The sequence below is a fragment of the Calidris pugnax genome, unplaced genomic scaffold (genome assembly GCF_001431845.1).
Source record: "Calidris pugnax isolate Ruff unplaced genomic scaffold, ASM143184v1 scaffold211, whole genome shotgun sequence".
NCBI classification, from domain to species: domain Eukaryota; kingdom Metazoa; phylum Chordata; class Aves; order Charadriiformes; family Scolopacidae; genus Calidris; species Calidris pugnax.
In genome coordinates this window covers 1,262,088-1,280,482 of record NW_015091083.1, presented here as the reverse complement: position 1 = coordinate 1,280,482, position 18,395 = coordinate 1,262,088, and the positions used below count along the sequence as shown (strand labels likewise).

Below are 18,395 nucleotides of genomic sequence, written 5' to 3'. Positions count from 1 at the left end.
TTCAGTGGCTAAGAGGCAAGCATTTTTTAAATGGAGTGCCTGAATCTCACCGAGGCAAATGGTTATCATTTGTTTGCTACTGCCATCGTTAGCGTAGGGACTGCTAAAATCCAAAGGCTTCCCGAGGAAAGCCAAGCAGGAAGGCTCATGGAGCCTGCAGCAAAAGGAACTGTTGCATATGGCAGCAAAGCCTGAGGGGTGATGATGCTGGACTGGATTATTAGCCCCAAGTGCTTGCATTTAATGGCTTTGCTGTTGCTTAAAGACAGGAGGCATGTAAGATTTGCTGTGTGTTTTGTTGCTTGGGCACGTCCAGTTGTTTTTTTCTCCAGCAGATGGTACAAGCCCATTTGGTGGCTGGAGGAGCATCTGCAGGACTGCAGCTGCAGTCTAACGTCTAGGCAACTATTTCACAACACCTGCTCCCTGTTTTTATTGTCCCTTGTTTCCCTTGCATTTGCTGTAGGCAGTTGCTCTTCAGTGGCCAAACTCCTGAAGGTTTCTTATGCTCCCAAGGGGCTCGGTGGCCTGGCTCCAGGGAAAGCTGTTTAGATTGCCGTCATCTGCAACAGCTCTTGCTCCGTGCTGCAAATGAGCCAGCCCTGGCCATATAAGTGATACACAACCAGGACAGGTTTCACTTAATTATAGTCATGGAGGTGGGGAAACCTGGGTGGGGAGGATGGGAACAACTCTGAAGGCTGCTCATGCCTCCTGGCTCCCAAAGGCTCCCCAGGCTTGCAGCTGCCCGGCACCAGCCGAAAGCAAAGCCTGGAGCTGGCCGTTAATTCCATGCATTTCTTCCTATTCCTGCCAGGAAAATGAAAGCTGTGCATGAGCGCTCTGCCAGGCACCAGACAGGGATGGAAAAGTGATAGACTGGGGTGGTGTTGGTGAGGTTTTTTTGAGTTTTCCTTAGCTTGTCAGGCCATCCTGCTCCTGCAGCAGCCGTGCCGTGTGGATGAGGTAATGCTAGCAAAGCTGGCTTGACTGTGCAGGTCTGGATTTACCTGTGGGATGCTTGGGGTTAATCATTTTTGTGGTGCTCTGAGAGGTTCATGTGGGAATTACTATGGAAACAAAAATAGTAGTCTGCAAGGACTGCGTGGTTTAGGTTCCTGGAAGGTAAATCCCTGGGGTAGATATTAGGCCAGAAAAGCACTAGAAATCCCTCTCAAAAGTTGTGGCTGAAGTTGGCCACGTCAAGGACCACGTTCAATGAATAACTTGAGCAAAGAGTCCAAAGCAGGGCTTCAGCATCGGTAGTTAAAGCAGGGACTTTGTTGGGACACAAACTGCAGTCAGATCCTATACTCAGACCCCAGCATTAATAAACCAATCAACCGACCTCCCCAAAAGCCCTATGAGTTGCTTCAACCTCCAGCAGCCAGCCTGGTGAAATGTCTGTCTCTCTCTGCTGTCTTCTCCTAGGACAAGGAGCAGATGACTACGGGGATTTACACAACCAAGTGGTTCCTGCAGTGTTTCATTGACCGGGTGAGGATGCTCTGCAGGTTGTTTGCTGCTCTGCTGCTTGCATGCTTAGTTAATCTGCCTGGTTTTTTGAAAAGTATCATAATTTGAAGAAGTTGTTAATATTTTATAAGGTGGGATATTATGCACACTTTCATTAGGCAAAAAAATTAATGAGGGAGAAGCTAAAAATAACTGCATGTCACTGATGACAAGCCAATTCCTGCTGCCTCATCACAAGCAGTCGCTGGGAGACGGCTCAGCAGCAGCAGTATAAGCTTCAAAGTCAGGAGAGATCTTTCTCTTGCCCACTGGCACTGCTGCAAAGGCAATTAACCTCACTTTGGCTCTGGAAACAGTGTAGGGAGAAAAAGAGCTCAAGGCACAAACCTGAACAAATAGCACTGTAGCAGCTGCAGGCAAAGGAGCGGGCTCAGCACTGGAGACACATGAAAGCGTGAGAAAATTACCCTGATTTGTCCAGAGCTAATTTGCCAGTCCTGAGCCAAGACTACTTTATTTTTAGGGGCAGCGTTGTGCTTGCACACGTGGTCGTAAGATCCAGACTTGCTAATGTTTAGGACATCTGTGTGTCCCCAGTCTTAGTTTTCTGCTGCCCCTTCTGTAAAAGAGTGGATGACTTCTTTCCCTCGAGAGGGAACTCGCTGCTTTGCAGTCTGTCACTAAAAGCTGTGTAAAGTGTAAAATCCTTTTAACTGCAATAAGGTGGTAAAAGAGCTGCAACAGCCAGCCGTGCTAAAGTACAGAGAGCAAGTTGAAGCATCCTAAATATGAACTTAAATCTCACAGTAGAACTAGTATTAATTTCTGTGTTGGTGAGATGCCTTAAATCTTTGCTGAGAGATGATGGGCTGCTGCATCGTTTTGGCTATTGGTTCACTCCTGATTGCAGAGGTTTTTCTAGCAGGTAGAAATAAGCCTGTGTATAAGGAAGACCACTTTTCTAGACACCAAAGGAGTGGGGTTTTTAATGCTTAGTGAAGCACCATTGGGCCATATACAGCCCTTCATCTGTTTGGGCAATTTTTATGGATAGAGGAGGGGTTTTGTGCACCCCCAAGGCTGAAAGGTACTCCCTCCAGAGTAGCAGAATCCATGTGCTGGTATGTCTGTGTGGAAAGCTGCTCCTTTTTTGGCATTCTCGGCTGGGTTTTAAGTACTTTCCCGGTCATCCAAGGCTTTAAGGCAAAACCATAGATGTTAAAATACAGTTTTGTGTTATCAATGAATCCTGGACATCCCGTGCCTCATGCTGTTGTGTATTTTGATAGAGGCAACATAGTGATGCCACTATCCTCTGTATTATCATCCCATCAATCAGTGCTAGGGAGTGTGGTGCTGACGAGCTGGTTTATTGTTTATGTGTTTGAAACAGACCCCCTTCACCCTCACCTTGCGGCTGTGGGATATCTACATCCTGGAAGGAGAGCGCGTGCTGACGGCCATGGCTTACACCATCCTCAAACTGCACAAAAGTAAGGTCCCAGCAGAGCACATCTCGTATAGCAGAGGTGGCACTGTGCTGGGCCACCCTTGTGCTGCTGACCCAGAAAGCCTTGCTGGCCACCACCAGCCTGCTTGCTGGCCACTGCCAGCCTGCTTGCTGCCCTGTGCTGGCTCCAAAAGGCACAGTCCTGTGCTGATGCTGCAGGGAGGCAGCGAAATGATACACGGGTTGAAATCCTGCACTCAGTGGATAGCAAACCCCACGTGGAACTCTCCCAGCTGCTTCTTTCTGCATGCTGCACCCCACGTCTTTTATCAACACAGATTTATGGGCAATACAGACAGCAACCCATCTGTCTGCAAAGCTCCGTGTGGCAGTTCAGCTGAAAAGGCTGTAGAGGGAGAAGTAAATCCATTAATATACTTCTAAAATGACTGAACCCGGGTTTTCTTACATAACATTAAGACAGTGATGTTTCTACCTCGAGATCTTTGAGACTTTGAACCCCTCCACTCCCATAAGCTAGCAGCTTTGCTTTGTTGCCCTGTTAAGTCTTTAATGTGGGACAGGAGTGATGCTGATATAGCATGCTGGGAACCTTTGGGTCAGTGGCATTTATGGGATTGTGTCTGTTGGCTTCTGCAAACAGCCACCCTGCTCTTCCTTCAGTTGAATGAAGAACAGGCTATCCAGAAATATATCTTCAAGTATCCCACTTGTTTGCAAAGACTGGGAAACTGGCAGTCAGGCAGAAGTTTCAGCCTGACTGTGAAATCATCTCTCCTCCCTGAGGGATGTGGTGCGGATCGGCGTTCCTGCCTGCATCCTATCCTTGTCTGCATCCCTGGCGTGGGTGAGCATCCCTGTCTGCATCCCTGCCTGCTGGCTGGTGCAGTTTGGCATCCCTGGCTGGTGGTGGCGGCTGCTGGCAGTGGCTGTTCAGTCTGACGCTCGGGGTCTATCTCATGGAGCTTTTCCTCCTCCTAGAGGTATTCGTGAGAACTTCCAGAAGTGGCCTAAAATGTGCATCCTTGCCCGCATAAATCTGAGCCCCACCATCATCCTGCCATTGCTGAGCTACTGCCCAGAGGTGTGGTACAGATATGTAAATGTATCAACAACCCTGAGCAACAGTGGGAAGGTGGGAGAGACACAAAAACATTCAGGCTGTCCCGTATTGAAGAGGGAACAGCAACAGAATCCCAAATGAAACCAAAGCAATTCATGTTACCCTGCAGTTTGGCTGTGCCACTACCATTACTCTTTTCTACCGTCCCCCAGAGCGCTTGCTGAAGATGTCGCTGGAAGATTTACGGGAATTTCTGCAGGAGAAAATTGCTGCTTCCCTGCAGTACGAGGACGATGCTGTCATCGAGCAGCTGCAGGTGTCCATGACCGAGCTGCGCAAGATGAAATTTGACCTCCCCCCACCAGGTGGGTAGAGGGGAAGGTGGGCAGCCCAGCGGGAAAGGCCAGTGTCCCCTGGTACCTGTGTCCCCTGGTAGCAGAGCATCCCTTTGGTGTGGCTGGGAGCCGGGGCAGCCCAGAAGGGCTGGCACCCCCTGGGTGCAGCATCTGCCTCCCCCACGGTCAGGGCATGCCGGATGCAAAAACAAACTAATGCACAGTTTGGGTTTTATTTTGTTTTCTCTGCTTCCAATGCAGCAAAGCCTGAGGAGTTCCCACGGAAACCCCTGGGCCTGGAGCTCTCCCTCAACCCAGTAGCCCTGAAAGGCAATGTGGCAGCCAACGGCCAGAATGGCCAGGTGGGTGAGCGCCACCTGGACAGGGAGCCACATCCCCACAGAGGTCCCGGGGCGCCGGGAGAGACAATGGTGGTGGAGGAGAGGACTCCCACCCTCCAAGGTGAAGCAGCTGAAGCGACCAACATCAACCTGCATCCTCCTGGTGAGGAGCCGCCGGGAGAGGAGGGCCGCGTGGAGCCCACCAAGGACAGGCAGCCCCCATTTCTTTTGAAGGCAAATGAAACGCAGGCCCATCACCACCTCCTGCCTCCAGAGCAGCCTGTTCTCGTTCCCAGCCATGCCGTGGTGGATCACGAGCCAGTCTCCCTTCCCGTCCCAGCCAAGGATGGCTCCTCGGACTCCTCTCTCCAAAACACGCCAAGTCCTCCTGACTCAAGCACCGCTGAGCTTTCTGCTACGGACCACGCGGTATGGCAGCCAAATCCTGCTGCCCTGACAGTGGAAGAACAAGCATCTTCCCTCTGTGAAGAGAAAGCACTTGATGCACCCCCTCATCCTCTGCCGGGCAGCTGGCAGCAGCTCTCCAGTGCATCGCAGCACGACGGGTCCCCCGAGAGCAAGCACGAGGAGGAGATGCCCAAGAAACGCTGCAGAGCGGTGCTGCTGGACAAAACGGACTGGAAGCGCTTGGCCTCCAAAGCTGCATCTACAGGGGAGCTTGCCAACCTGCAGCAGAATGGGCCAGGGAGCCCCACCAGCCCCACGTGCTGGCCGGAGGGCTTGGGGACATCACCTGCACAGGGCCTGGCTGGTGGCAGCGTGCCCATCCTGTCCGGTGGCGAGCTGGAGGCAGAAGGGCTGGGCGAGGGCTGCCCCTTCCAGCAGGCGCCATCCCCTGCGGTGGAGGGGAACAGCCCCTACACCATCATCAAAACCACCACCCCCCTTCACCTGGCCCACGCCACGGAACAGGACTTCTCAAACAGAAAGCAGGTGGCGTTGCCTCTGCTGGAGACTGGGCGTCCCCTGCCCGCCACCCCCACGGCACCCCCTCTTGCGCCAGACCCAGAGGAGGTGGATGCCCAAAAAAGCCTCCAGAAACCATTGAACGCACTGAAAGCCCCGCGACCCCCCCTGAGCCCCAAACCAAAATTACCACCACAGGTTGCCAAATCCCGCTCAGAGAACAGTTTCCTTTCGGGCTCTCCTCCCCTGGCAAAGCTGCCCAAATCGGTGACGTTTTAGTGGGGACGGGATAGGGGGGAGGCAAGGGAGAGGAAGCGGGTGCTGGAGCAGCACCCACATCCCGTTTTCGGGACCTCTCCCTTCAGCAGGGCTGTGTGGAGGTGACAGCACAGCAGCCACCGCCTGTCGAGCTGTGCTTTGGTACGAGCGCCCGGCCAGGCGATGGAGCGGTGACCGCCGGCGCCAGGAGGCACCAGCAAATTGGGTTTGCATCTTCCCTATGGACAAATTGGAAAGCGCTTTCATTTTTGTGTCTCATTGAAGCTCCCCAAGCCTTCTTGCGTGTCAGGGGAGAGGCAGAGCTGGTGAATGTGTTGCATGTTTTCTTCTGCTGCCTGCCGTGAGTACCCGTGGCCGTGGAAGTGGGCACCAGGCATAGGAGTCCGAAACGCTTTCTTTAAAACCCCCTATCGGTGCAGCCGACAGCGTTGCTTTCAAAGGCCTTTGTAGCAATAGATCTTTTTATTTCTTCTCCCAGCCCCGCGGTGGTGGGCAGCAGTGTTTTCAGGCAGCATCAGGGCATCCCGGCAGGGCACGGGCAGCCCCGCTGCCTCCTCTATGCAATTCCACAGACGGGTGCCCAGCTCCTGCCCCAGCGCCGGATGGTGTCCTGGAGGGGAGGGTTAACAGCCAGTGAATCCCTGGGGCCATCTCCTCAGTGTGACCCCAGTGGAGAGCTGCCACAAGGGTGGTTCTTTCCCAGGTTTTCAAGGTGACAAGGGTGAAGGTTGAGCCTGGTCTCTTGGGCTGCATGGCCTTTCTGCTGGCCTTTCCCTCGCAGGTGCAGGGCGGCGAGCGGGCTCGCTGCCCTCCCGTTGGCTGAGCAGGAAAAGGGGCTGCCACCTTGGGAAGCCTCCTGTCTTCACTAGCAAGCTGCTGGAGATGTGATGGTGTCTGATAGGGGTGCCTAACCTGAGGCCCACTTTTAAGCAAGTTAAGTGTCAGAGTGAAAATAGCGTAAGAGTTGGGAAAGGGGAGCACATTGCCCAGAGCCTGATCTCAGCCCTTCTGGTTTAGCCCCCCTAGAAATCTAAACTACGGAAGGAAACTTGGGCACAGAGGTTTGGAAGATGATGCTGTAGAGCATCAATGTCACCACAGAACACTGCTGAGGAGTGGGTGCCTGCTTGCCTGTCATGCACCAAGTCCTGAGTGGCCTGACCATCTCCTCCCCATCTCATGGTGGTGTTGCTGCACAGCTCAAACCATTGGCTGGAGTTGTGCAGGGACCCAGAGACAGCTCATCCCACTGAAAGAGCTGGTCCAAACTGCTGTTCCTATTATCTACTTCACCCCTACAGGTGAAGGGATCTCATGAGGAAGGCAGATCAGTGGAAGCAGCAGGAAATAAACTAGTCCAGGTGTGCTGTGTTAGACTGTGCTGGCCAGAAGGGGTGGCTGCAGATGCCACCTTAGATGCGATTGCAAGTGGGATTCCCATCCCTTCAGTGGAGACCCTGGGCAAAGCTCCTTTAAGTTCTAGGACTTTGAAAACTGATTTTTATGTCGTAGGCTGCTTCAGTAACATACCTAAGCCTACCTGGTAGCCCAGCAGAAAACTTCCATTAAACTACTTTGTGGGGTTTATCAGGTTTTTTTGGTGTATGTGCATGTGGTGGTTTGTTAGCAGCAGGGAGAGCGCCAAAGGGAGCACCCCATCTTTGGATGTGTCCAGCCAAACCACAGCACCCTCAGCTTATGTTGCAACCCCCTGCTCTGTCAGAAACCCCATCTTCTCCTGAGTCTCCAACCTTGCCCAACCTCTCTCCCTCTGCAAAGCAGGGATAACCCTATTAGCTACCTCGCAGGGGTGTTGTGAGGAGTCGAGAGTTGCTCTTTGAGAAATGCTGTATGAATGTTCAGTATTCGTGTTTTAAGACACCACAGGTCCTTTCTAGGACAACGGTGCTTCAACTGGTTTTTATTTAGAGTACGTTTTTCAGTAACCGTACAGTAGTTAAGCCTATTTGTGTGTTAACATAGCTGGGAACTATTTCAGGACAGGTATCGATTGCCTTTCACTGGCAGCCCTGGAGATTGCTGGAAAGCAATGTATCTGGGAGCTGGTGATCACCTCTTGGCTTGGTTTCTGTAGCTTGGGGGTCTTGTCCTCTCTTTGAAGCACACACAGGACTCCTGCTAAGACATCTGAGCATTTGGTTTGCGCGTGCAAGAGCTGAGACCTCTTTCCCCTCATTTTGACCTTTTCCTCCTCATTTTGGGGACACAGCCTTTGCACATCATGTTGTATGTGTCCAGGCTCCTCACCCAGCATGTGTCTGGGATGTTTTGCAGTATTCATGTTTTAAAAGGTGGTTTGCTCTAATTTTGGAGAGCTGTCAAATGCCCAGTAGCCATAGCGTGGTGTTTGGTGCATGGTGTTCTACAAGAATTTGGGGGCTTTCTCCCCTCCAAGCCCTGAATGGGATGAGCACCAAGGTCCTTGGTCACCTACCAAGCCTGGGGAAAGCCACCAGCTGCTTTCAGTAATCTTTGGACCAGGCAGACACAGGCTCACCCCCTCCCACCAGTGTGCTTCTGGCTGGGAAGGCCTTCATCCTCCTCACTGTTCATCTAAGAAGTTCTTCTCCAACCTGCAGCCCATGAAAGCTGGCAGGTTTGGGAAGAGTTCCTGGGGCAAAGTAGCCTGGCTGGAGCTGGCTTGGAGCCATCAACGTGCATTGCTTTCCTTGGAGTGATGCTCTCACTTCAGCACATCAAAGCATAATCTACTAGGAGATGACAGAGCCTTTCTCCTCTGCCTCTTGCTGCAGATGAAGGTATGGCCATGGAGGGTTTGTGGCAGCAGGGGTGGGCAGGACATGGCCCAGCCTCAGCTCTTTCGCTGGGGAGAGCAAAGGAAGGAGACGGGTGAGAATGGCAGCTCAACAGGACAAATAACTGGCCCAAGCCACTTGCACCCCTGCCCCAGACCCGTAGCAAAAGCCACTCTTGCCACGAGCAAACTCAGGAAAGCAGCCCCCCCACCCCATCCTTGCCCTCGCAGCCCTGGGATGGCTTTTGCCTCACTGCCCTCCATGTAGCATCGTTGCGGGGCTGGGGGGGAGACGTGGGGGGTGTTGGTTTGTAATTGAGCACTTTGGCTGTGGCAGCGGGAGCCATGGAGACCAGCTCCAGCGTGGGACGGCGGGCAAGGTCAGGGTCTCTCGGCCATGCACTTTGAGAGCCTGGCTACCATCTGCTTTTCTTTTTAATTGCTATTCTTGTTTACAGCGTGGAACGCTTCTTCCATGACTCCTTCTAATGTATTATAATTATTACTTTAAAAAAAAAACAAAACATTTTTACATCTGTGCTTTTTTGGGGTTGGTTTGGGGTTTTTTTTGTAGGGAAGTTTTTTTGGGAAAAGAAAAAGTCAATCATTCCTTTTTACGCTGATCCAAGCAGACTGTCCGGAGTATTTGATGCTGTGTTTTACATGGTTGTAATGATAACAGTTAAAAAAGTTTAGCATAAAATCAGACTCCACGAGGTTTCTTACGGCGCCAGATGCTGCAGCAGCTGCCTTCTCCTGCTGGCTTTCAGCTTGGTTCACCAGGTGAGCTTCAGCTGTGGTGGGTCCAACATGCTCCGTCTCTTGTCTTCCTCTCTGCTTTTTTACCAACAGTTAAATCCAGGCATCCCCAGCAGCAGCCCAAAGAAAACTGCTCCTTTCTGTGTGTGTACCACATCCTGCCCCTGCACATCCCTGCCGACACGGCCGGTGGCCAGCAGCCCTGCTGCAGCTTGATTTTTTTTCTGGGGCAAGTTTTCACTTTTGGAGCTTGTTTTCCTGCCCCGTGGGCAGCACTGGGAGTGCTGGAGTGGGATGGGGAGCGGGTGGGCACAGCTCCTTGCAGGGTGGGTGGGTGGTGTCTGACACGGCTAAGCAACCACGGGATGCTGAGATGTCTCCAAGGGCAGCGGTTGTGAATGGAGGCTCCCTGAGCCCCAGGAGGTACGAGGAGATGTGGCAGAGGGACAGGTTGGCTGGGGGAAAAGGGGACTCCTTGCAGGGTGGGTGGGTGGGTGGTTGCGACTCATCGTGACGCCGTGTGAGTCAGGCCTGAGTCACGCTTACGCCAGGCACTGGGAACGTGAGGTGGTGCCGCTCACAGCTGAAAATGGGACTTTAAAAAGCTGTGGGTGTGAGCAGCACCTCTGACACACCTCAGATTTCATGGCCGGTGCTTCCTGTGCTTAGATGACCACGGTACTATTGGCTTTGGGGTGTTAAATTTGGGCAGTATTCTGATTTCCCAGAAACCTTGCCCTTTGGTATTTGAGCAACATGGTTACGGTAAACACAGGGTCATCTGTCTCTGCCAGAGCAGCACACAGAATGACAGCAAAGTGGAGGGACCAGGATTAGCTAAATGCCACCCTAGAAGGGCAGTGCAGGAAACATGGCATCCCCGTGGGTGCTGTAGGCTGATACTCCTGCTTCTAGCAGTGCTTTGCCTCACCTAAAAGACATCAAACAGGAACAAAAAGAGGTCCTACCTTGTTCTCCAGTGTCCTTAAGTTATATTAAGCTTATTTATATTAACCCATTAAAACTGGTCTGCAACCCTGTGAAAACAAAGCCAGCAGCAGCTCAGCACCACGGTGGAGCAGCAGAGCAGTGAGGATGCAGCTCTTGGCGCATCATCTCCCGTATCATTTAGCACTGGATGCCAGCCCAGGGATGCTCCACCATGAGCACAGGTGGGACATAGGCTGGAGTGAAGCAAACCTTGTCTACTCCATGTTTCCAGGTGCCCTCAAGCAGCCCAGTTGCACAGGCTGCTTTGTGTCACCTCCTGGCCAGCAGACCCAGTGAACCTGTTGGTTTTCAGGTGGCACAGAGGAAGCAGTCAGTTGGGACCAGGTTTGAATGGCTGCAGTGGTGACCTACGTGACAGGCACTGCATGGCATTTATCCAACTGCTGGGACAGCTTCAGCTCCATGATGCTGGAGAGGGAGCAGAAGTGTCCAGAAAGGGCAGGGTTTCCCCCAGGGAAGGCAAGTCGTGCTGGGTTTGAGGGATGTGGCAGACAGCATCCTGTTCCTCTCTGAAACAGCCTCAGTTCACTTGGTGAGGAGCAAGACACTGCTTACTGGCATCCTTGGTCCCACACCCCCATGCATGGGCCTGGTCATGGCCTCCTGGCTGTGGCAAGATGCTCTCATCCTGCCCCTTGGAGGACCAGGGACAGGGAGGGCTCCACCACATTCCCTGACAGCATCCTTCCAGCTCGTGGCAGGGGCCACAGAGGTACCCAGCCTTGAATGGGCGGTCCTAGGTAGGGTTGCCCAAGGAGAATATGCAGAGTGTCCACGCCCCAGGGGGAGGCCACCCCTGGGACTTGCCCATTGGGTAAGCCTAGGACCTTCAATCCCTTACCAGAAGAAGTGAAAGACCTCGGGGTGGATGCAAGCCACACAGGGCATCTACACCCTCTCCTGCTGCAGAAAGGCGCCAGTGCGGGTGATGCTGGTGTCCCCAAGGGGACGGGAGTGCAGACAGCCCCCACACCAGTCAAGCAAGCACCTCCTACCCCCTCCTATGATCCCCAGGTCCTGGGTGCTGCTCCCAGAGGACCAAGAGCAGGACAGCTGTGTAGTCCCAAGCCCGAGCTTACCAATATCCATTTGCTGTACAGCGCAAATGAACTCTGTAGAAGGTATCAAGGCTGCTGCTTAAATCCTAATGGCTTTGTCAAGCAGGGACCAGTCCTCCCTCTGCCTCTCTTTCCACGCTCAGCATTTGCCAGTATTAAACCCCTCCTTTCCCTGGTGGAGCCACTGCTCTCATCACAGCTTTCAGACAACTCCTGACCACCACCTCTCTGGCTCTCAGGGCTGGTCCCTGCCCAGAAACCGCTCCAAGGCAGAGCCCCACAAGCTGTGCTCAGCTCTGGTGCCCTGGCAGCCCCCTACAGCTCCTGCCCTTCCTGGCTCATGGACAGCCCCCCAGCAGCACCTGGAGCTGGGACAGGCCAGCGGCCACCTCTCGCCCCGTCACTCACTGGCCCTCTGCCGAGCCACGGCTGTGCTCCTCGCCCTCCCTGCTCACCACCCACCACCACGAAGAGCTGGGCAGCCCTGCTGCGTGCCTCCACGACACATCAGCCACTCGGCACTGAATTATTGATGCTAAGTGGCGCCTGGAGCGGAGCCAAGCCAAGGGAGGGGGAGTGGGGCTTCGGGCTGTTGTAGGCTCTGGTCCCGGGATGCAGCAGGGGGAGAGATGGGTGTGCGGTGTCTGGGAGCTCTGGTGCTGCTGGTGTCCTCCTTGTGAGCAGCAGAAGGGCTGTGGCAGCGGCGGCTGGGAGCTGGGGAGCAAAGGGAGGGCAACAGAGCCCAGGGCGTGCAGATGCAGCCCCATCAGGCTTATCTGGGGCCAGTACCTTGGCTCTGCTAAACCCCAGGCCCACCCCACAGAGAGCAAGGCTCACCTGTCCTAGGGGAATGGAGCTGCACATGAGGCCAGCCCCATCTGCCTGTCCCAGTTCCCACCAGTTGCTAGTAGCCAGGGTGTTTGCTGTCACACCGTCCTCTGAGCAATGCCACCCTCTTCCTAGAGCACATCATCAGGTATAAACCAGCACACAGAGAAAGTAACAGCCCGACAGCTGAAAGATGCAGGTCTGACCCCTTCCTGAACCACCTCCCAAATCCTAAAACCTGAGCGACCGAGGAAGCCCACAGGGCGTACACCAGCATCCTCCTGGTAGCAAGGCAATCACACTCATCCAACAGGATGTGGGCACCACGACAGTGCAGGAGACAAGCAAACCAGAGCTGAAACAACTCAGCCAGCATCTCAATAGGAGACACAGCAGCTGGTCCTACCCTACAAGCATCCTACTTACTCACCAGCAGCAGTTACAAAAGAGCCCAAGATGGGAACGCAGATGGCTTTGAAGGCACACGCAAAGGCAAGAGTCCAAGGGATTGGTCACAAAAGCCTGGCTTATTTAGCCCGGTTCTTCCACACAGTAAAACAGGCTCTTCCTAACACCCAGAGAAAGGTTAACTGTAAGAAACTTCCAACCTTGCTCCAAAATTCGTATGAGGTCCCTAGAGGTACCTGCAGATAGGTGGGGTGCAATGCCACAAGCCCCTCTCTTCCTAACACCCAGAGAAAGGTTAACTGTAAGAAATTTCCATCCTTGCTCCAAAACTGGTATGAGGTCCCTAGAGGTACCTGCAGATAGGTGGGGTGCAATGCCACAAGCCCCTGCTTCCAACCACCCCATTAAGAGCCTCTGTGCCCTAGAGACCACTCAGCCCAGCCTCACACCTGAAGCCCTGCCCCACCTGCAGCTCGCTCAGGCAGGCAGTTACTTGGGGAAGGTGGTTCTTGGGTGGCTTTGCTTACCTTTATGGCTCCTGGTGGAGCCAAGAAGTGATACACAAGTACCACTTGGGCTGGAAAGGTCTGCAGCAGTGGACTGGACTGTAGCCCAGAAGGGAAACCTAGTCTGCTCCTCCTTACCCAACCACACTGCAAGCGAGGAGGATGAGGCCAGCATTTAGCCAGGGCTGCTCTATAAAACTCAGCCTTTCATCAGCTACCACCCACCCCACCATCACCTCTCAGGTCTCTCTCTCCAGCAATGAATCATTGCTACAAGCGCCTGCAAACTCAACCCAGGTGCTTGCCAAAGCCTTCAGCAAGCACCATGTGCTCATCTGTTTTGGAGCCACCACCTCTGCTGGCAGAGGAAAATGCTTCTGTGGAAGCCCTCACAGACCAAAAGGCATGAGATCTGTTCCAGCCCTTAATCAGCATCTTTGAGGACTTGTAAGCAATTTTGTCATTTGACTCAGCTGTGAGGTAGGTCTCTGGAGCCCCAAGCCCTCTGTGACAGGGTGTGGGGCACTTTAATGATGTGGGAGAGAAAAGCTTATACATCACTACTGAGACATCTGGACCTGACCAAACTAAACCAGACCAGACCTCCTCGGCTATTCTGTCATTTAAGTACCGGTTCAAAGGTGGCACTCCTCCATCACAGGAGATGCAGCCTCCACAGATAATCAGTACGATGCTGCCTGAAGCCTCCTCAGAGGTGGTGTTCAGACTTGCCCGAGAACCATGGCACAGCATCAAGTTTAGCCTTGCCACGACCAGCTGAAGAGACCATGGCAGTCAAACATGAGCTGATGTGCCCAGATATTGGAAAAAGCTTACCTCTATAGACTTCTGTGGGTTCCAGCTATGCAACTGGAATGGCTCTTCAGAATAACAGCACGTTCTGCCCACCTAAGCTTGAGCCACAGAGGCAGAACTGAGATGGGCAACAAACTCCTTGTCATAAGGGAAACGATTGCAGTACCTGAAAACCACATCCTCTTCAGAATAATGGCACGTTGTGCCCACCTAAGCTTGAGCCACAGAGGCAGAACTGAGATGGGCAACAAACTCCTTGTCATAAGGGAAACGATTGCAGTACCCAAAAACCACATCTTCCAGTCCAGGTACTTCCAGAACAAATGGGCCTTAAATAACTATGGGGGAAAACAACTGAATCTACACCAAACCCAGCAAATCCTTCTCCAGACCTACGTGCACTCTAATGAAACTGTAACCCTGGTATTGCTTCCTGACTCGGGACATTCAGCTAGCGAGCAGAGAACACATCGTGACCTCATACACTGACATTACTGACATCCTGCCTGGCATGACCAGTAAGTTGCTACCCTGTACCTAAATTACCAGCACCAAGTCAGCAAGTGAAAATGCCAAGTCCAAAGTAACAGCTCCACCCAAGAGAAGTGGTATCATCTGTTTTTTGCCTACCCCAAAGATCATATCAGAGCTGACGTATCTTACTGCACGCTGAAGATCTGTCATGATTCTCCTGAACCAACCTTGTGGAACAAAGACGCAGTACTACATTAATACACAATTAATACGTGATTTCACGACAAGAGCTGTGGTGTCCAGCTTTCAACACCTCCTTCTGCTCCCAACCTACCTCCAACTTTCAGCATGGACTTGAACACTGACCTGAATCAGGGTTCCTTGTGATCTTCTAATTACAGCAAAAAGCTAAGCAGTGGTGCTTCCAGCTCCTGAGATGGCCACGTTACTGACTGGCATTGTTTGACAAAAGTCCTGGCTGCCTCGCTTCTGATGGGTGCAGTTCACAAAAGGAATGAGACTGGTCTGCATCCTTCCAGGCTCAGACCACCAGCTATCAGCTAGGTCCTCCTAAGATGCTCCAGTTCCAGCTCCTACCTACCTGCTGGATTTCTGAAGTGCTGTCTTGTTGTAGCAGTGTCCTACCACCTGCACAGAGATGAAGGTGTACCCTGGCTCCTGAACAACTTTCAGGTCCATCTGCAGAACCCTAATGACTCTTAGCACATCTATGTCTGCTTTAGCCATACATAAAATAGGACTATAAGCAGCCACCCCAGAAAAGAGCCTATCAATATCACAGAATCACAGAATTATCATGGTTGGAAGGGACCTCTGAGATCATCAAGTCCAACCACACACAAAAAAACCCCAAAAATAAATTAAAAACAGAACAAAAAAACAAAAAACTCTTACTGCACGCTGAAGATCTGTCATGATTTTCCTGAACCAACCTTGTGGAACAAAGATGCAGTACTACATTAATACACGATTAATACGTGATTTCACAGCAAGAGTTGTGGTGTCCAGCTTTTAACACCTCCTTCTGCTCCCAACCTACCTCCAACTTTCAGCATGGACTTGAACATTGACCTGAGTCAGGGTTCCTTGCGATCTTCTAATTACAGCAAAAAGCTAAGCAGTGGTGCTTCCAGCTCCTGAGATGGCCACGTTACTGACTAGCATTGTTTGACAAAGTCCTGGCTGCCTCACTTCTGATGGGTGCAGTTCACAAAAGGAATGAGACTGGTCTGCATCCTTCCAGGCTCAGACCACCAGCTATCAGCTAGGTCCTCCTAAGATGCTCGCAGTCTCCAGTTCCAGCTCCTACCTACCTGCTGGATTTCTGAAGTGCTGTCTTGTCATAGCAGTGTCCTACCACCTGCACAGAGATGAAGGTGTACCCTGGCTCCTAAACAACTTTCAGGTCCATTTGCAGAACCCTAGTGACTCTTAGCACATCTATGTCTGCTTTAGCCATACATAAAATAGGACTATAAGCAGCCACCCCAGAAAAGAGCCTATCAATATCACAGAATCACAGAATTATCATGGTTGGAAGGGACCTCTGAGATCATCAAGTCCAACCACACACAAAAAAACCCCAAAAATAAATTAAAAACAGAACAAAAAAACAAAAAACCCCCCAACAACACACACAACACCCCACCATATCACACCCACCCACAAACCAATAATCTTGGGCACTAGAGCATGCCCTGAAGAGCGTATCTGGCACCACTTAAAACGTACAATAGTTCAAAGCTGTGAAGTTTCAACTAGGCTCTTCCACTGGGGAGAAGTCTGTCTGCTGCCTGATGGTGTACAGCTGAACAGAGACACCAACTGCTGAACTGCTGATGAAACAGCTCATCTTCAGCACCCCTTGGTTCAACAGCCATGACTTGTGACTTGACCAGACCCAGAGCTTTCCTCAGGAAGTTGGAAAACCTCACCCTGAGGGGTGCAGAAACATCCCTGAAAGGGAGATGCCTGTAGTTTGGCTTCTTGCTCCTGACCAACCTGCTGAAGAACTCTGTATTCTGGCCAGTACTGCTCTAGCACACCCTTGCCAAGATGTGCCAGCCTCTTGCCACTGCAGCTGTTGCCTGCCCTGCCAAGACACCTGGCCCCTGGCTCTCCCTAGAGCTCCTCAGCTTGCTTGACCATAGCTCCCAGTCCTTGATGTGGCTTCTGGCTCCCAACCAGAAATGAGAGGATACTCTCCATGGTCAGAGCCACCCAAAGTCCAGTCCTTGAGAGAGCCCTAAACACTGAATGTCAGAGCCCCAAACACAGTGTTAATTCTCATCTGAAGGCCTCCACATAGAGCCATCCCATCTGGTGGCTTGGTGAAGGAAGGGATAAACTCTATTGCAGAAAAGGAACACCAGGCTCCTAGTGTAGTAAGACCACCAAGCAAGGGCCACCACATCAACCCACCCACTAACAAGGCTTTTAGTCATCTTCTAGAAGGATGAAGTACCCCTGCCCTCTGCCCTGCCTGCAGTTGTGCACAAGCTACCAACTTAGGAACAAAACCCGTACTTCTAGCCTTCATGCTTGAAACAACATAGGTTGGGAGGTTTTCTGGGAGCCTCTGGTCCAGCCCCACCACGTAACACCCAACTCAGCATCTTCAGCCACTCCTCCAGCACTGGGACAGGCGCTGCTGGAAACAGCACACCCAGGTAAAGGCAGGGCAGCTCTTCCCTTGGGTAACTTCTCCCACTCAAGCTGGGATCAGCCCTTCTCCTGCAGGAACTGGGTGGCAGGCAGCTGCAGCCAGGGTGGGGGCTGTGCCCCGCAGCAGGCAGGTACAGAAAGCAAGCCGTTAGCACAAGTCCTCTCTTGCCCAGGCCAGAAGCAAAGGCAGCAGCTCCAAGCGGCACTGAAGTTTCATTCTGCTGCCGCCTGGCATGATGGAGGAGGAGGACAGGAGGCTGCCCACATGGCTGCGGGGTGGGCAGTGGCTTCGTGCCAGGGCTGACCCAGGTTTCTGTACGGGTTTTTCCATGTGAGGTGTGTGACTCAGGCGCTGCCCTCGCCGCTCCCAGCCCCTGCCGAGCCTCTTCAGGCCCGGGCTGGCCCCTGCAGAGCGGCTCCCCGCCACACTCAGCTGGATCACCTTCCCACTTTGATGCTCTTAATGCTGGATGCTGGCTAAATGAGCCCCTGCAATAGCTTGGGAAAGGGAAAGACAGCCTCCCGCTGCACTCAGGGCAACTCCTTGTCTTGGCTCTGCAAGATGAAGGCACGGGGGAGAAGCCGGTCAGGCTCCGGCCAAAAATCCCAAAGGAGCAGGGCTGAGCGAAGACGGGCTTCCCGAGAGGTTAGCCCTTATCCAAAACACTCTTACCCACTCTAAACCCAAGGCCTGGAAGTCTGAATCCTTTAGTCTTAGCTGCTAGACAGCTGTCTGCAGCGCAGGAGAGCCCTTCTGCTACATGCTCACCAGTAATTAAGCTGTGCCCAGGGCAGACCAGGATTTGCATACCATTATACACTGCTGACAGACTGGAGCAGCCCAAGGTGATGTGCTGGGCAGGTGTTAGCATTAGCAAGGTGCTGGAGGGGAGCAGAGAGGCCTAATTCTACCTCTGGAGCACACAAACATTTGGGAGGTGCTGTGCCAGAAAGAGCTGCCTGGAAAAAAAGAAATCAAGGAAGCAAGAAACTGGCACCAACTGAGCCAAACCCAGCTCTCAGATCTCCTCCCTGATGCTTCTTCCCTTCCGGGCATCGCATCTGAGGCCATAAAAAAAATATCCCACAAGGACTAAGTTGAAGGCAAAGCACCCAGGGCAGCGCAGAGGACAGGCTTGGACTAGTTGCACTCTTCCACCCCACCAAAACTTGGGGCCAGCA

At 52.6% G+C, this 18,395-nt stretch overlaps 1 protein-coding gene across 1 annotated transcript in view; it reads left to right on the top strand.

Annotated features, from left to right (window-relative positions):
* Positions 1-6,499, top strand: part of LOC106897191 (USP6 N-terminal-like protein) — a 65,667-nt gene extending 59,168 nt beyond the window's left edge. Inside the window, exons 12-15 of the mRNA XM_014957672.1 lie at positions 1,432-1,497; positions 2,870-2,969; positions 4,223-4,375; positions 4,607-6,499. Coding sequence (XP_014813158.1) covers positions 1,432-1,497; positions 2,870-2,969; positions 4,223-4,375; positions 4,607-5,892 — 1,605 coding nt within the window. The 3' untranslated portion in view covers positions 5,893-6,499. The remainder of the gene's footprint in view (positions 1-1,431; positions 1,498-2,869; positions 2,970-4,222; positions 4,376-4,606) is intronic.
* Positions 6,500-18,395: the final 11,896 nt, after the last annotated feature.